Consider the following 15,678-nt stretch of genomic DNA (forward strand, 5'->3'; position numbering starts at 1 on the left):
GGCAGTGCTGAGTCAACGGTGGAACTCCACAATCTTAGAGGGCTTTTCCAACCCTAATGATTCCATGGCTCCGTGATTCTACTTTGGGACAGCCCAGCTCAACATCTCCAGCATCCATCTGTGTGGTTGTCCAGGCACCATTAAGCCACCAGTGGCTGCAGCAGGATGCACACTTGCAGCTGTCCTGACCTCCCCGTGGGTGCAGGTCTGCACTGGGATGCTCTGACTGCCAGCAGAGGTGTGTGTGGTACCTGACAGCGCCGCTGATCTCCATCTCTGCCTCCTGCACAGTGACAGGAGGGTGCCAGCTGCCTGATTTCTCCTCCTCAGGCAGCTCCTGCCTGTCAGCTCATCACCCTGGGGATCCCCAGCAGGGAAGGAGCATCTCTCCCTGTTGTGTGCTGTCAGGCAGCTCGTGTGTGCCTGCAGGCACTGGGGACGTGTGGGGAGGCTTCCCAGGGGTCACTGCTCTTCCATCAAGGGCTGCAGTGCTGGCATGGCACTGACTGATCTTGCCTGTCAGCACCAGCTGGGAGGGCAGCAAGAGGTGCAGGTGCTGCCCCATGGCCCATCCTGAACCCATTCTGAAAGGAGGAGAGTTGCCTGGGGTAAAAATGCTCTGGAGCAGAGTTGCTTGGTGCACAGCAGAGCCAGGAGGCCACGACAGGTGCCCTAAATCATGGGGCTGCTCACCTGAGCGGTCAGGTTCCCCAAAGCCCAGGGCACCATCCTCTTTGGGGGTGGTTTTGTGACATCTACACGCCCTGGCTCTTCCAGGTACACCCACTGTCCCCTCTGCCTTGGGCTTGGCCTCATTTCATATGTCCTGGGGGTCCCCCATATCAACACAGCCCCTTCTCCGTGATGGAGATGGTGCTGCTGGGACACTGCTGGATCCACCTCAGACAGGAGAACCTGGCAGGGCTGCACGACTCCTCAAACCCCCAGCCACGGAGGTCCTTTCCCCGCTGAGGAAATCCCCCTTTCTCCCCATGCCTCAGGGGATTTGCAAAGTGCCCCCCACCCCACGTGGAAGGCTGGGGGTTATCCCGGATCCCGGCGTGCAGAGACGTTCCTGCTCCCACTCCGCACCTGGACATCCCGCAGGACACCTGTGGACAGGGGGACACGCCCGTGGGGGTTGTCCTGGCCCTGCTGTGGGGAGAGGAGCGGTGTCACCGAGCACGGCTGAGGCAGCACTGCCATCTCGTGGCTCGCCCCATCGCTGCCGTGCCCACCCTCCCCGCAGCCCCCCGGCCACCCCCCGCTCCCACGGGCAGCCCGGGGGGGATGGGAAGGACGAGGGTGCCGCGCTGGAGGCGTTCCCGTCAGTGCTCATCCACGACTCCCTGCATCCCGGCACCTCTGGAACCACGGGCGGCAGCTTAAGGAACTTCCCGCTGCCAGAGGACAGGGTTAGGTGGGATGTTGGGAAGGAATCCTTCCCTGTGAGGGTGGGCAGGCCCTGGCACAGGTTGCCCAGAGAAGCTGTGGCTGCCCCTAGATCCCTGGAAGTGTCCAAGGCCAGAGGTTTGGAGCAACCTGGGCTGGTGGGAGGTGTCCCTGCCCGTGGCAGGGGGTGGGACTGGATGAGCTTTAAGGTCCCTTCCAACACAAACCAGCCTGTGATGTCCCAGCTGCCGATCTCGAGGAGGAGGAGGAGGTAGAGGATGGGAAAGGAAAGCTTGGCTTGACCACAGCAACGCTCAAAGTCACACCAGTGGGGCTAAACAGGAGACTGGAGGAGGGAACACCTGGAACAAACTTCAAGGAGATACTGGAGACCCACAAGCAGCCCCTGTAATTCAGCATTTAAATGGGGTTAAAGGGACAACAGGAGACAAAGGACACGGGAGCACAAGGACCAGCCATCGATCAATCCTGGATGAAATGATGGAGTGGTCTCATTTGGGCTGTATATTAAGAAAGGGCAATAGGGCAGAAATACAATTACTGTCCAGAAGCACCGTTTGGTGGAAGGTGGGTCCTTTCAAACTCACCTGTCATCTTGCCTTGACACGGTTACAGGTCTGGTTGATAGAGGAACTCTGTTGATAAAATAAAATTGCATTTCTTCTGGGCATCTGATTTATTATGGGATGACATTTTGATTAAAAATATGTATTATATTACATTAAGAGGGCATCTATTCAAAGAATTAAAGACCAGCTCAGTGACAGATCTCTGGTGGCAATGGTTTTGGGGCTGACTTTGGTCATTCCCTTTTTCATCTGTATTAGAAATGATGCAACACCTTCCTTGGGACTGCTAGAGGTGGCAGGCAGGGGGGACATGGGAGGGTTGCCAGCACCCCTGGGCTTTAGAGCCACCCTAATCCCAGGCCTGCTCACTGCCCTCTTTCCCTGGACATTGTCCCCTGATCCCCAGCTCCAACTTTGGGAACCCCAATCCCTCTTTCTCATGAAGGTGAGTAAAGTTGCCATAGGACACCTGAAAATACACTCTACATGGATATGGATCAGAAACCCCCTCCTCATAACCCACTGTGTGACCCCGCCTGGTCCCCAGGGTCCCTGCTGGGATGATCGTGGCACCTCTCACCGCTTGCTCCCTGGCACGATGGGGTTTGGGCACTTGAGGCATTTTGGGGCTCATTTTTAGCAGAGCTGAAGGCACATCCCTGGACTCTTTCCTTGTACTCAGTGGGATGAAATGTTGGTGTTTCATTTGTCTGGTCTCAGGAGGCCACACAGCTCCAGGGGCTGCCCAGATGTGGCTGGTGCAAGGCACGGCCACCCAAAGGGGGCTGAGAGCAGTATCAGTGCCAGACACCACCATCTTCTCCCCCTCTACTGCAGACACAAGGTCCCCAAAGCACTGAAGAGAAGGCAGTGGGAAGGAGACCATAGGATCACAGAACATCCTGAGCTGCAACAGAACCACAAGGATTCTCACTCCAACTGCTGGCCCTGCACAGACACCCCAGCAATCCCACCCTGTGCCTGAGAGGGATTGTCCAAACACTGCTGGAGCTCTGGCAGCCTTGGGGCTGCCAGACACTGCCCTGGGGAGCCTGTTCAGTGCCCAACCATCCTCTGGAGGATGAACCTTTCCCTGATATCCAGCCTAAATGCTCAAGGTCCTGCTGAGCCACACAGGCACTGACCTTCCCTGCTCCATCAGACTGCAGTGCCCAGGCGGGCACCTGGAGGGGTCTGCAAGGCTGGCTACCAGTGGCAGACACACTCTGCTCATCACCCACACCAGGAGCCTTCAGAGGTGATCCCTGGACCCTCTGAGCATCCCTTGGCTGGCTGTGACACCCGGTGCTGTGATCACCTGTCCCCTCCTGCGGGGACAGAGCTGTGGCGATTGCCCTGGGCACCCTCCACTGTGGTGCTGCTTTGTGCCCAGTGTCCACCAGTGCCTGCTGTGGGAGCTGTGCTGCTGGGCCAGGCTGGGCACTCAGCAATCCTGCACTCCTGCTGACCAAGCTGTTTCCAGAGTCAAGCACGGAAAGGGGAACGAGGTTCTTTCTCACACAGAGAAAGCGAAACTCAGCACGTCCCTTCCCAGACCACCATGCATGCAAAGACATCCTCCCACCCTGCTTCTCTTCCTCCTGGCTGCCAGGCAAGAGCTTCCAGCAAACTGAGCTGCTGCTCACTCCGGTCTGGCTTCACCCCCTGCCCAGAGGTAAGTCACCCCAAAGAGCAGGGGACACGCTCCTCCTCTGCCACCACTCTCCTGACCTTGCTCTCTGTCCTCATTCTCTTTTTCTTCACTTTCCCCCTCCACAGGGGTTTAAAGTAGTTCTGATCACACAATGAAACACTCCCAAAACCCTTCCAGGAAGCTGTTTCCACCACTGCATGTGGTGTGGGGAGCTGACAAACAGTGGGGTAGACCTGTGGATGCACCTGCTGAGAGCATTTGTACTTTTGTGTCCAAGATCTATGTGTTTGCCTCCACCCCCAATTCCCCACCCTTGTGCCTGTAGGAGGCAGGATGCAACCCGGATTTTGGCTGGCAATCAGCACCCTGGGAGCAGTGCTGGGCACGGCCCTGCTGGAGGATGGAGTGTGCCGGGCACCAGACGGCAAGGATGGCTTCCCTGGAATCCCTGGACGTGATGGGAGGCCAGGGCAGAAGGGTGACACGGGAGAGCCAGGTAAGGGAAGCCTGGGATGTCCAGTGTGGGGAGCCTGAGAACCTCTTGACAGGAGCATCCCAGGCTGTGGGAGCAGCTTGGGAGGTGCTGGGTGTGCACGAACTGCTCCTCCTCACCCCCTCTCCCCAGGGAAACCGGCACCAAGGACGGGCATCCAGGGACCCAAAGGGGATGCAGGTGAGCCCGGGCTTCCTGGCATCCCAGGGAACCGCGGCTTCCCTGGCCTCCCTGGCTTCCCTGGGATGCCAGGGATGCCAGGGCTCAAGGGGGAGAAGGGGGGACCCGGCAATACCCTGGAGCAGCCGCGCCCTGCCTTCTCCGCCCTGCGGAGGTCCCCGCCGTCCGTGGGCAGGACGGTGGTGTTCGACAGCATCATCACCAACGAGGAGGACTCCTACAGCCCCCAGACGGGGGAGTTCACGTGCCGCATCCCGGGGCTCTACTACTTCGCCTACCAGGTGGTGTCCAGCGGTGATCTGTGCCTGAGCATCACTAAAAACAAGGAGCAGGTCGTCAGCTTCTGCGACAACAACAGCGCCGGCATCCTGCAGGTGAACTCGGGCAGCAGCGTCCTCCGCCTGGCCCCGGGCGACCGGGTGTCCGTGAGCACCGACCCCGCCCGGGGCAGCTCCATCTACAGCGGCTCCGAGGCAGACAGCATCTTCAGCGGCTTCATGCTCTTCCCACAGACAGGCTGAGGGGGCCCCCGGGGCGCCGCGGGGGTGTCTGTGTGTGTGGGTGACGCCCCTGTGGGTGTGGGATGGTTCGGTGCCACAGCACACCGGGACGGCCCCAAACTGGGGGTGTAGATGGGTCCTGTGCTTCCACCAGTGCCACAACTGGCCGGGCTGGGGGTCACCACTGCAGCAGTCACCTCTGTGCTGAGCCTGCCCACTCCACCCTGGAGGCAGTGGACTCTCATCCCTATCCCCTCCTGGCCATTCATACCCCACTCTGGAGGGTTGTAGCCAGCTGTGGCTCTTTAATCCTGAGTGGGAAATCACTGCCTGCCACTGCTTCTGCCACACTAACCACTGTAAATGCCTTCCTGGCACTGGCACACATTCCCTCACATCCTCCCCATCAGTATAAATAAAGCCTTCTTTTACCACATCTGCCTTGAGGTTTCTTTTCTACTCATGCATCTTCCCCAAAACACGAATATCCTGGACCCCTCCCCAGGCTGTCCAGGGAGAGGAGCGATCCCAGCTTGTCCCTGGCACTGCAGAGGGAGAAGGACAGGAGGGAATGGAGTGTCCAGTCAGAGCTGACACTTACAGGGAGGAGTGCTGGCATCAGGCTATGTGTGTCCTTCCCTGCTGAGCCCAAGGCAGCTCTCCTGCCAGGGAAAACACAGGCAGCAGGTCGTGCACCTCACCCTGTTGGTACCCAAACTTTCCCAGGAAGAGGAAAGGCAGCTGTGGTCCTCTGGCCTTATAGCAAGGAGGGACAGGGACATCAGGGTGACTGATGGGGTTGTGGGGGGGTAGTGGTGGAGTTGTGGGGGCCTTGAGGTGAGAAGAGTGGGAGGCACAACAAGCTGGGCATGAATCAGGCAGCTGGGAAGCATCAGGGAAGACACACAGGTGCCATACCCTGGGTCTGCTCCTCAGGGGAGCTACTGAACACACATTGGGGCACTCAAATGTCTCCATTCCTGGAGCTGTGGGGAAGAGGCCAGGCCGCTGAGAGGAGCAACACCCTGATGAGGAGTGCTGGGGCCTCACGAAGTCCAGCACCCAGCACAGGGAAAGGTGCAGGTCAGAAACTCTCAAGGAGAAACACCTTCCTCAGGAACAAGTGAAGTAAAGGGGAAAGCAGGTGATTTTGGGAGGGCTAGTCCCCACGGTAGCTTGGAAGGGCGGTGGCACATCTCTTGGCAGAGCTTTGCCCCACCTCTGTCCTTCCAGCCCTCCCTGTCGCAGTGGAACGAGTGCAGGTCTCGCTGGGCAGCCAAGGAAGTGCTCACTCAGCAGAAGCAATGAGGCAGAGGGATGTGAAACTCTGCTGGGAACAGCTGGGGGTTCTGGGTCCCCAATGGCCCTTTCCTAAATCTGCAGCTTCCTCCGTGGGGGTGACAGGGAGCCACCCCCAGTGCACAGTGACTGCCACGGCCAGGAACCAGCAGCACAGGGTCCTGTCCCTGCTCCCCACCAGAGGTAAGGGGTGCTGCAGGGCCCATGAGTCTGAGGGGGGGGTCTGCAGGGGGTCTGGGGGTCCTGCAGTGTGGCCCAGTGCTGTGAGGAGGATGTGGATGTGAGAAGAGGAGAAGGAGGAGGAGGAGGAGGAGGGGAAGGAGACAGGCACTGCTGGGCTGCACACATGTCATGCATGCACCACGGTAGGGGTGGGACACTGAGGGCACACCCAGGGGACCCAGGAGCTCCTGGTGCATCCAGCCTCCTCTTCTCCATGCCACGGCCCCTCACTCCAGCATTTCTTTCCCTGTCTGTGCCACAGAACCAAAATGGAGCAGAGATTCTGGGAGCAGCTCAGTCTGGCCCTCACCCTCCTCCTCCTCCTCCTGAATGTGGGCTCTGCTGTGAATGGAGATGCCCCTCACAACTGCTATGGAGCTCCAGGCCTGCCAGGCATGCCGGGTATGCCAGGCAAGGATGGCCGGGATGGGCTGAAGGGAGCCAAAGGGGAGCCAGGTGAGTGAGAAACGAGGGAAACCACGGGGCTGTTGCAGGGGGAAGCATTGAGCCCTCCATGCCTGGTCTGCCTTGGTTTGCAGGCTGTGGAGAGCACCCTCTGTGCTCAGGCTGGAGAGAGATAACAGCACCCTCCTGCCCAGGGGAAGGGGCTGGAGAAGAAGCCTCTCCCCACACCCTGCTATTGACATCGACTCCCTTTCACTCCCCACCACCCCACAGGTGTCCCAGCTCCTCCTGCAGTGCAAGGGCCCAAGGGCATGAAAGGGGAACCGGGCAGCCCTGGCTTGCCAGGCAAGAATGGTCCCAATGGCCTTCCTGGTCCTGCTGGAGACCCTGGGGTGATAGGCCTGCCTGGAGAGCCGGGAATGCCAGGCAGCTACAAGCAGAAGCACCAGTCAGCCTTCTCAGTGACGAGGCAGACCAAGGAGCACCCCTTGAAGAACGTCCCCGTGGTTTTCAACCACGTCATCACCAACACCAACGACGACTACGACACCACCACCGGCAAGTTCACCTGCAAGCTCCCCGGGCTCTACTACTTTGTCTTCCACACCTCACAGACAGCCAACCTCTGCACCATGCTGCACAAGAACCAGAGGAGGATGGCCAGCTTCTGTGACCACAAGACCAACGCCGTGCAGGTCAGCTCGGGGGGGGTCCTGCTCCAGCTGGCTGCCGAGGACCAGGTCTGGCTGGAAGTGAACGACTACAACGGCATGGTGGGCATCGCCGGCTCTGACAGCATCTTCTCGGGGTTCCTGCTCTTCCCGGACTAGGGGATCACCAGAGCCCACCCCAGCACCCCGACTGCTTCATCCTGCCCCACACACACCCTCATTCACTGCCAGGCTGCTGCTGATGATCCCAGTTTCTCTGCTGAGGGGAAAGCCCCAACGAGGTTGTCACCCCCAGCAGCCAGACACAACCCCCACAGCAGTGGGGACTGAGCACTGGCAGCTGCTGAACAGGGGCAACAGGCACATCTGGATGCATCTGCAGCCAAAGTGATGGTGTTGAGGCACCGTCCTGCTGGCACTGCCACCTTCACCCTGCTCCATAACCCCACAGTACCTCAGGGGTCTCTCTGCCTCTTTCCCCTCCCCACCTTGGTTGCCCCAGGTTCAGCCAGGTGTCCTGGGGCTGCAGCAGCCCCTTTGCCATGACCTGGGTGTGGAAAGTGTCAATAAATCCTTCCCCACGAGCCTGGTGTAGTGTGCTGTGTCCTCCATGAGTTACCTTTCTGCAGGCAGAGCCTGATGGATATGGTGATGGATGTGTGTGTGACATCTGGACATCTGGGTGGCATCAGCAAGCCTCTGAGCCCTCGCTGTGCTCAGCATCAGTGACATCACACACCATCCACACTCTGGCCTTGCTTGGGGTGGGGTGAGGGTACGACCCCAGGCTGCACTGACTCCAAGAACAGGATGGTTCCTCTGCCCCCACACAGGCCCCACAAAGAGGGGACCAAGACTCCTCCAAATAGGGTCCCTGCTCCTCCCCCTTCCCCATCAAAGTGGAAGCAATCCATCTGCAGATGGGCACAGACCACGCAGCAAACCCCACTGAGACACCACTGAGGGTGGGACATCCCAGCCCTGCCAGGGACAGAGCGCTGCTTCCCTGACCCAAACCAAAGGAGTTCAGGGCTGTGGAGGCTGCAGAGCCCACCAAACTCAATGGGGACTCCTCCTGGTGGCACACATTGTGGGGTGGAACAGGAGGTCACATCCCTGAACATCCCGTTCGTCACCTCCGCAAGGCAGCAGCGGAAAGCAGGCCTGGGAATGCTCTTCCAACAGGGTAAAATCACTTCCCACACACAACATTTAGGAGAGCCTGGGGCACATGTTCAAGGTGATGGATGCCAAGACCCTGCAGCACCTCCTGGGCCTGCCAGAACCTCCCAGCAGAGCTGGGAAGGTGCAGAGTAGCCTGAGGGAGGTCGGAAGGACGCATGCACAACTCCGCAGCACCCATGGGTTACCTCAAACCTGCCTGGAGCTCAGCTCAGTGTTCTCCTGAGCAGGATAGGGGGCACCTGAGCAGGGCCCAGGGACCCTGCAGGACAGAGCTGTACTCTGGGAGGGCCTGGGTTGCTGTTTGGGGGTGGTTGTTCTGCTGAGCCGACAGAGAGCATCGTGGAGGATGTGAAACTGCCACGGACAAAAGGGCAGGAGCTAAAGATAAAAAAGGGATGTGTCCCAGATCCTTTCACAACAACTCTTGCAGCCAACTTCTGCTTCTCCTCGCAGGCATTTCCAAGCAGGGTGCCGGTGTGTCCCACTCCATCTCCCCACCCAAGCAACAAGGAGCTCAAGGTAAGAGCAAGGCTGAGCCCCAGCCCCCCATACAGGCAGAAGCACTCTGGTCCCAGCAGAGTGACAGCCACCTGCACCCCTGGCACTTCCCTGTGGCTTGGGGCAGAAGAGAAAAGGGGTGGTGGAGATGCTGGGTAACGATGGTGGAGATTCCTGGTGGGACCCCAACCCCTCCTGCTCCACCTGGGAGAAAGGAGACAAGAAAAGGGAGATTGCAAAGTCCCAGAGGGGTGATCAGTGGCTGGGCATCAGTCTGAAAGGTGCCCTGGGTGTGCTCTCCTGCTCTTGGATGCTCAGATAGACCTGGGCTAGGAGCATGTGAATTCATCCTTTCACATCCAAGTTGGAGCTGCTGTGGCTGGAAAATCCAGCTCACCAACCTCTTGTCCTGCTAACACCAGAGTGTCAGTGCTGGGAAAGTCCACCTGAGGCCAGAGAGTGTGGTTAGGGTGATGTGATGTCCAGATACAGTCCCCAGATAGCAGGTGCTTATCCACAGGCACCCACACCAGGACCTGGGGGAAGGAGTTGAGCTGTGGGATGCAAGGAGGGCAGAAGGAATGTTGGGACCCCAGGGACTGGAAACCCAGATGACTGTCCCAGTAATGCTGGTTAGGTACAGAAATGCCTCTGGGATGGAGCAGCCATGTGGCAGGACACAGGGGGAAGCTGCAGGGTGCAGGGGGAGGTTTGGGCATTCACTGCCATCTTCAAGGAACAACCAACTGTCCCTCAGACCTGCTGGTGGAAGGCAAATCCTTCCCCTTGCAGATGATGAAACTGCCCTGGCTGGGGGAAACATTTTCCCCTGCAGGTGTGGTTCTGAGAAGGGATGGGGAATTTCTGCCCCTGAGGGAGCAGCATGGCCAGGCTGGACACCAGACCTCTGGGATAATCCGTCACAGATATTCATGTGGCTGAAGCTGTGGGCTCTTGCAAACTGGGAATTTAAAATAACCAGAGGCTGACAATCTCTGCCTCATCCAAAGGGACTGGTCCTTCCCTCCAAGGCCATCAGGAGAGCAGATCTGGCTCTTAAGCAGGATGTTTTCCCTCTCTGATGATATTGCCCAGATGTGCTTCCACTCACCATCCTTCCAAACAGCACAGAGTGCCCTCCCCAACCCTCCCACAACCCAGGCTAAGCCCCTCCACACCCCTCCTGTGCCCCTGCAGATGTGGATCACGTGGGTGATGCTGATCTGCCTGGCTGAAGGGCAACTTGCCAGTGCCACACTCTGTGAGACCTACGGCACCATCCCTGGCATCCCAGGGTCACCAGGACAGCCTGGCAGCAACGGCAGAGATGGGGAGAACGGCCCAAAGGGAGAGCGAGGTAAGGAGGAGGCTGCAGGTGGGGAAGACAATCACCTTGTGAATGCCAAGAGCAGGAAAAAGCAGAGCCAGGCACACGGCCCCAGGAAAGCAACCCATTTCCTTTAGTTCCTTTGAGGTGTTGTCAGGTGGGGGTGATGCTCAGGGACAGAAAGGACTGGACAGATTGGAGCACCCAGGGGAGGGAGGGTGAACAACAGCAAGTTTTCAGTGTTTGCAATGCTGGTTTTGCATTCTTTAGCTCCTGTGCAGTTTCCACTTTCAGTTTGTACATATTAAGAGTGTTTCTCTGTAATCCACTGGTAACTACAGACAGAAGCTGCTTCAAAGCTTTAATGCCATCTTGCACTTTTAAGCACTGGTGTAGAGGACATCCCACTAATTTCTTCCTGAACTTGTTTTTGTTCTTTCACCAATTTCTGTAGACTTTTCTACATCTTGACATATTACAGGAGGCAGATTTTCACCCTGTCACACCTGCCAGCTGGGCAGGGGTCTGACCCACACCGCAGAGCAGGTTTCTTTCCCCAGGCCCCCTCTGCAGACCTGTGGGGCTCAGCTGTGACCACAGTGACTCTTATTATTCTTCCTAGGACCCCCTGGCCAGGCGGAGCACGAAGGAGATGTGGGGGAGAAGGGAGACCCGGGAGTGCCAGGGTACCCGGGCAAGGTCGGCCCCCGGGGCCCGCCGGGTGCAAGGGGATTACCAGGTCTCAGCGGATTACCCGGCCCACCGGGGGACTCCGGAGACTACAAGGCCACCCTCAAGTCTGCCTTCTCGGCTGCCAGGAGCATCAGCACCTACCCCCGCCGGGAGCAGCCCATCCGCTTCGACCGCATCATCACCAACGAGAGGCGCCACTACGAGAACCGCTACGGCCGCTTCATCTGCCGCGTCCCCGGCATCTACTACTTCACCTACCACGTCACCTCCAGGGGCAGCCTGTGCCTCAGCTTCAAAAAGGGACGGGGCGGCAGCAAGGGCGAGAAGGTGGCGACCTTCTGTGACTACGTGCACAGCAGCTTCCAGGTCACCACGGGCGGCGTGGTCCTCAAGATGGCAATGAACGAGTCCGTCTGGCTGGAGCCGACGGAGAAGAACTCGCTGGTGGGGATCGAGGGGTCCGACAGCATCTTCTCCGGCTTCCTCATCTTCCCTGAGGCTTAGCCGCTGGGGGTGTTCCTGCAGCCCCCTCTGCAGGGCTGAGGACTCCCCTGCAAATGACTCTTTTGCTCCCAAAATCGGTGCCCCGAGTGCATTGCTGCCGTTCTAGCCCATTAAACGACAGCTTTTTTGCGGTGTTGGTCTCTTTCTGCCTCGCGTTTGCCTTTTTCTGCCCCCACACAACGTTCACACACCCAGGGCGTTGCTTCCCATCCTCCTGGTGCAGCCCAGGCTTATTAGGAGCTCATTACTGCTGAGCAGAGCCCTAACTCATGCAGTCCCTGCTGCACACCAGGCTGAGGATCTCCTTCCAGAGACACCCAGAGAGTCCCAGCCAAGGGTTAAGAAAACACGGAGAGGCAGCTTGGCCTCTAGCAGGGGGCAGGACACATGACATAACTGGGACCGCTGGGTACTGGTGGTAGATGGGAAGATACTGGAGATGGTGCTGTACTGGAGACTCCTGACAGTGGCAGGATCTGGGAACCCAACTTCTCTTAGACTTTTTTTTTTTTTTGGGGGGTGGTGGTGGTGACAAAAATATCCACGGGAATTTGTCAGAGCTCGTGACAAGGTGTGTGTCACAAGGGAAGGCAGCCTGATGCCATGATGGGACTGGTGTGGAACGCACAACTACCCCCTCCCACAGCCCCAAAACCCCAGCAGAGAACAAACATGTCCTGCAGCACAGCCAAGTCCTCCCTGAGATCTCCTCATTAACAGCAGAGCTGATGGACTCGAAGACATCCAGATGAATTGAAGCTGAGGAATCCAATGACAACCCCGGCGTGGGACAGGTGACAACCCAGTGTTGTACCTGGGTGTTGGGTTGTCTGCAGACCCCAACCCAGCTCATGGTGGACACGGGACATTCAGGAAGTAGACAAGAGAATTTTTGTGGGAGTCTGGGATTTGAAAGGGGCTGGATGGAGAGAAAGACGATAAACGTTCTTAGGGAGGTAGGTGGGTGCGATATGGACCGGATTTATGGAGCTCTCCGCGTGTGCTTTTATATCCAGAGGCCCCCCCGCAGCTCTGGGATGCTCGGGTGTCCCTCTACCAGCACAAGAAGTGACTGACGCTGCTGTGATGGGTTTGGTGGCTCCTGCTCGTGTCCGGGGAGCATTGCCGGCAGGTGGCACTGGAGACTGGCTCAGCCCTCACCCGGCAGCGGGACCACCCTCGTCCCACCGGCTGGGCGGGCACAGCTCCAGGGGCCGGGAAGCAGCGAGAGGCTCTGCCCGTAAGATCTGGGAGGAGGCAGCGGGCGGGATTAGGGAGTCTCCCCTTTCCAGCCCAGTCCGTACCTCCTCCTCCTCCTCGCCACATCGCTGCTTCATCCTTCCCGCAGCAAAATCTGCGGCTTTTGTCCCCGGGTGTGCAGCCACCCGTGTCCCCAGACCTCTGCTCCTCTTGCAAGGTCGGGGCAGAGGTGTTGGGTGTCACGACCCGAAGTTCAAGTACAACCTTTGACCCAACACCGCCTTGTCAACTTGACCACGGCACTCAGTGCCACATCCAGATTCCTCCTAAACAGGTTGGTTTACCATCACCTCCAGGGATGGTGACTCCACCACCTCCCTGGGCAGCCCATTTCCATTTCCATGTCTGATCCATCTCTCTGTAAAGGATTTCTTCCTGATGCCCAACCTAAACCTCCCCTTGTGCTCTCCTGTCCTACTGCTGGTTGTCTGGGAGCAGAGTCCGACCTGGCTCCTCCCTCCCATCAGGGAGTTGTAGAGAGCGAAAAGGTTTCTCCTGAACCTCCTCCTCCCCAGGCTGAGCGCTTCTAGCTCTATCAGCTGCTTCTCACAGGACTTGTGCTCCACGTACACATGTTCCTGCACATCCACGTTGCTCTGTGTGTGCTCACACACTCCACCCTCCCCCCCAACCCCGTGCACTCTCCTCCCGCCCCTCAAACGCCCCCTCCGCTCTGCGTGTGCTCTGCAGCTCTGCCCTGACACGCCGGTTCTGCTCCTCTTCGCTCCCTGCGGAGTTTATTTTCAAGGTGGCCGCGGTGCCTCCCCTTGGCCCAGCCACAGCCTTTCACCAGGAGGTGCTGTGACCCTCCCCTGAACGCAGGCTGAGGCCACCAGATACTCAGCAGATGCTGAAGTTGGGAAAATCTTCTTGTTTCCAGTCACAGAGCATCAAGGATCAGCAACAGGGATCAACAAGAAAACCGCGTGGAGGTCTCTCCTGCATCATCTTCGGGGGCTTGGAAGTTTCCTCTGTGCCAAAGCTCCAGTCCTGGCACAAGCAGGACTTTGGCAGGATCTGATGCGGTGGAGAACGCACTGTACCTGTCAATATTTGTGGAAATGAAGCTGAGCTGGACACATGAAAGCACAACCGTGCTGTTTGTCAGCGAGACTGAGGCAGTGATGTCAGCCCCACAGTCTGGTCTAACACCACCAGCAAATGCTGGAGAGCCTGCAAAGGTGTTGATCTGTTTGCACGTGAGCCCATGAATTCCCAGCACCTTCTGCCCAAGGAAGAGCCCTTCCTAAACCATCCTTGCTTGGCCTTAGTCCTTGCTGGAAGCATCAGCCACAGCCAGGCTGCCCAGCAGGGCCTCCTGGAGCAGCCCCTCATGCAACCAGCCCTTCTCCCATGTAGCTCATGAAGCTGGTTTCCAGATACAGTGAGGCTTTTCCCTTGCCAGCAGCTCCCTCCAGAAAAGCCATGGAGGGTTTCCTTCCCTCCCAGCTCCGAGGCACAGTCACTGCTGCTCCCCACGGTCTCCTCTCCCCTTGGGCCAGACTGTGTAGTGAAATACAGGGGACAAGGCGTTGTGTTCTTCCTTCCCTCCCCTTCTCCAAACCATAATATCCAGCAGGACCTGTATGGGAAGATCTGTGTGGGTTCAGTGCTGTACCAGAACGCTGGAATGCTCTTAGCAGAGGTGTTACTGGGACAGGCACTGGGCTGTGCCTGCTGGGATGCTGCAGGCACCAATGGGACACAGCAGCAGCAGCTCAGGTTTGGTGGTTACTGGGGTCACACGTGGTGGCTTCACTGTCAGCAGGGCAGGAGCTCCCTCCAAGGATCCCCTGGGTTCACTGGTTCCACTGGAGGGTGCTCCCAACCACAGAGGAACTCCTGTGGAGTTTGATACAGCAGGGACCAGCCTGGGACAGGGAAGAGTGTTCAGACAGTGGCTACTATCCCAAATCTCACCTCAGGGCTGTTGTTTGTTTCCCCCATCCTCACTCAGGATTTGATTTGAATTCGAACGGGAAGGAGCAATTGCTTCTTTTGCCTGGAGCAACACAGCCTGGCTTGTCAATCGCTCTGAGCTGCGCAGGGAACCCCTGTTTTTCTTGGCCCCTCTTCAGGGATCGGGAGCCGGGAGCCCCGGCGCTGGACTGGACACCAAGGGGTTAAATCCCAGCCCTGTTTTTTCTGCTCTGCCTCCTTATGAGGAACAGCCTTCGCGGGGCTGCAGAAAGGCTCTTTCTTTCCACAGCAGATCTCTGGGAATGAAAAGTCTGTGTTCCAGATATTAAATTACTCATAAAATAGTCGGCCTGTCCCCGAGGCGGCTCCGCGCTCCCCCAGCCCCCGCCGCCGCTCTGACGGGCTGCTGATGTGCATCTGCATGTCACCTCCTGCTACAAGGTCAATCTCTCCAATTTAAAGCAGCAACGTTGGAAAGCAAACCAGATTTCAGCCGGAATTAGCTTCAAATGGAGCATTCAGGGGACTCGCGCTGGGAGGGGAGCGCAGGAGGGGAAGGACCAGCAGAACCGGGTGTGGGGTGGAGGCGGTCCTGCGGCTGCAAACCCCCGTGGAGGGGCACCCGAGGCACCTCGTGCTCCACGGAGGGGCTGGGATGCTGCCGGGGCTGCACCGGGGGCAGGGATGCTGCCGGGGACCCCTAACCGCTGCGCAGTGGGGTGGATGTGGGCGGGGACGGGGGGAAGGGCTCAATCCCTCTACCCTTCGCAGCTTCGGCAGCCTCGGCAGGAGCCCCTGGGTGTCGGGGATCTCCCCTCCCCCTCGGACAGCCCCCCTCGCCCTCCTGGACCGGCGCGGCCATCGGTGACCTACAATCGGGCACGG

The 15,678-nt window shown here is 58.4% G+C and overlaps 3 protein-coding genes across 3 annotated transcripts; all 3 read left to right on the plus strand.

Annotated features, from left to right (window-relative positions):
* The first annotated feature begins 3,558 nt into the window (after positions 1 to 3,558).
* On the plus strand, positions 3,559 to 5,245 carry C1QA (complement C1q A chain). Its single transcript, XM_050322178.1, has 3 exons — positions 3,559 to 3,657; positions 3,962 to 4,132; positions 4,262 to 5,245. Exons 2-3 carry the CDS (start codon positions 3,970 to 3,972, stop codon positions 4,828 to 4,830), a joined length of 732 nt encoding a protein of 243 aa, XP_050178135.1. The 5' UTR covers positions 3,559 to 3,657; positions 3,962 to 3,969; the 3' UTR covers positions 4,831 to 5,245.
* Positions 5,246 to 6,133: 888 nt separating this feature from the next.
* On the plus strand, positions 6,134 to 7,977 carry LOC126643659 (complement C1q subcomponent subunit C-like). The gene is made up of 3 exons (XM_050322177.1): positions 6,134 to 6,291; positions 6,593 to 6,786; positions 7,009 to 7,977. The coding sequence occupies exons 2-3, from the start codon at positions 6,600 to 6,602 to the stop codon at positions 7,563 to 7,565; spliced, it is 744 nt and encodes a 247-aa protein (XP_050178134.1). The 5' UTR covers positions 6,134 to 6,291; positions 6,593 to 6,599; the 3' UTR covers positions 7,566 to 7,977.
* A 660-nt stretch (positions 7,978 to 8,637) lies between these two features.
* On the plus strand, positions 8,638 to 11,613 carry C1QB (complement C1q B chain). Its single transcript, XM_050322733.1, has 4 exons — positions 8,638 to 8,733; positions 9,045 to 9,110; positions 10,287 to 10,446; positions 11,039 to 11,613. The coding sequence occupies exons 1-4, from the start codon at positions 8,638 to 8,640 to the stop codon at positions 11,611 to 11,613; spliced, it is 897 nt and encodes a 298-aa protein (XP_050178690.1).
* The last annotated feature ends 4,065 nt before the right edge of the window (positions 11,614 to 15,678 follow it).

Source organism: Myiozetetes cayanensis, unplaced genomic scaffold (genome assembly GCF_022539395.1).
Source record: "Myiozetetes cayanensis isolate MyiCay16 unplaced genomic scaffold, myiCay2020 scf28, whole genome shotgun sequence".
NCBI lineage: Eukaryota > Metazoa > Chordata > Aves > Passeriformes > Tyrannidae > Myiozetetes > Myiozetetes cayanensis.

Bases quoted from the DNA above. Each gene is read 5' to 3' on its own strand.
- C1QA (XM_050322178.1), top strand. From the start codon at position 3,970: ATGCAACCCGGATTTTGGCTGGCAATCAGCACCCTGGGAGCAGTGCTG. The intron at 4,133-4,261 runs GTAAGGGAAGCC...CCCTCTCCCCAG, and splicing joins GGGTGACACGGGAGAGCCAG to GGAAACCGGCACCAAGGACG.
- C1QB (XM_050322733.1), top strand. From the start codon at position 8,638: ATGTTCAAGGTGATGGATGCCAAGACCCTGCAGCACCTCCTGGGCCTG. The intron at 9,111-10,286 runs GTAAGAGCAAGG...GTGCCCCTGCAG, and splicing joins CAAGCAACAAGGAGCTCAAG to ATGTGGATCACGTGGGTGAT. The intron at 10,447-11,038 runs GTAAGGAGGAGG...TATTCTTCCTAG, and splicing joins CGGCCCAAAGGGAGAGCGAG to GACCCCCTGGCCAGGCGGAG.
- LOC126643659 (XM_050322177.1), top strand. From the start codon at position 6,600: ATGGAGCAGAGATTCTGGGAGCAGCTCAGTCTGGCCCTCACCCTCCTC. The intron at 6,787-7,008 runs GTGAGTGAGAAA...ACCACCCCACAG, and splicing joins GGGAGCCAAAGGGGAGCCAG to GTGTCCCAGCTCCTCCTGCA.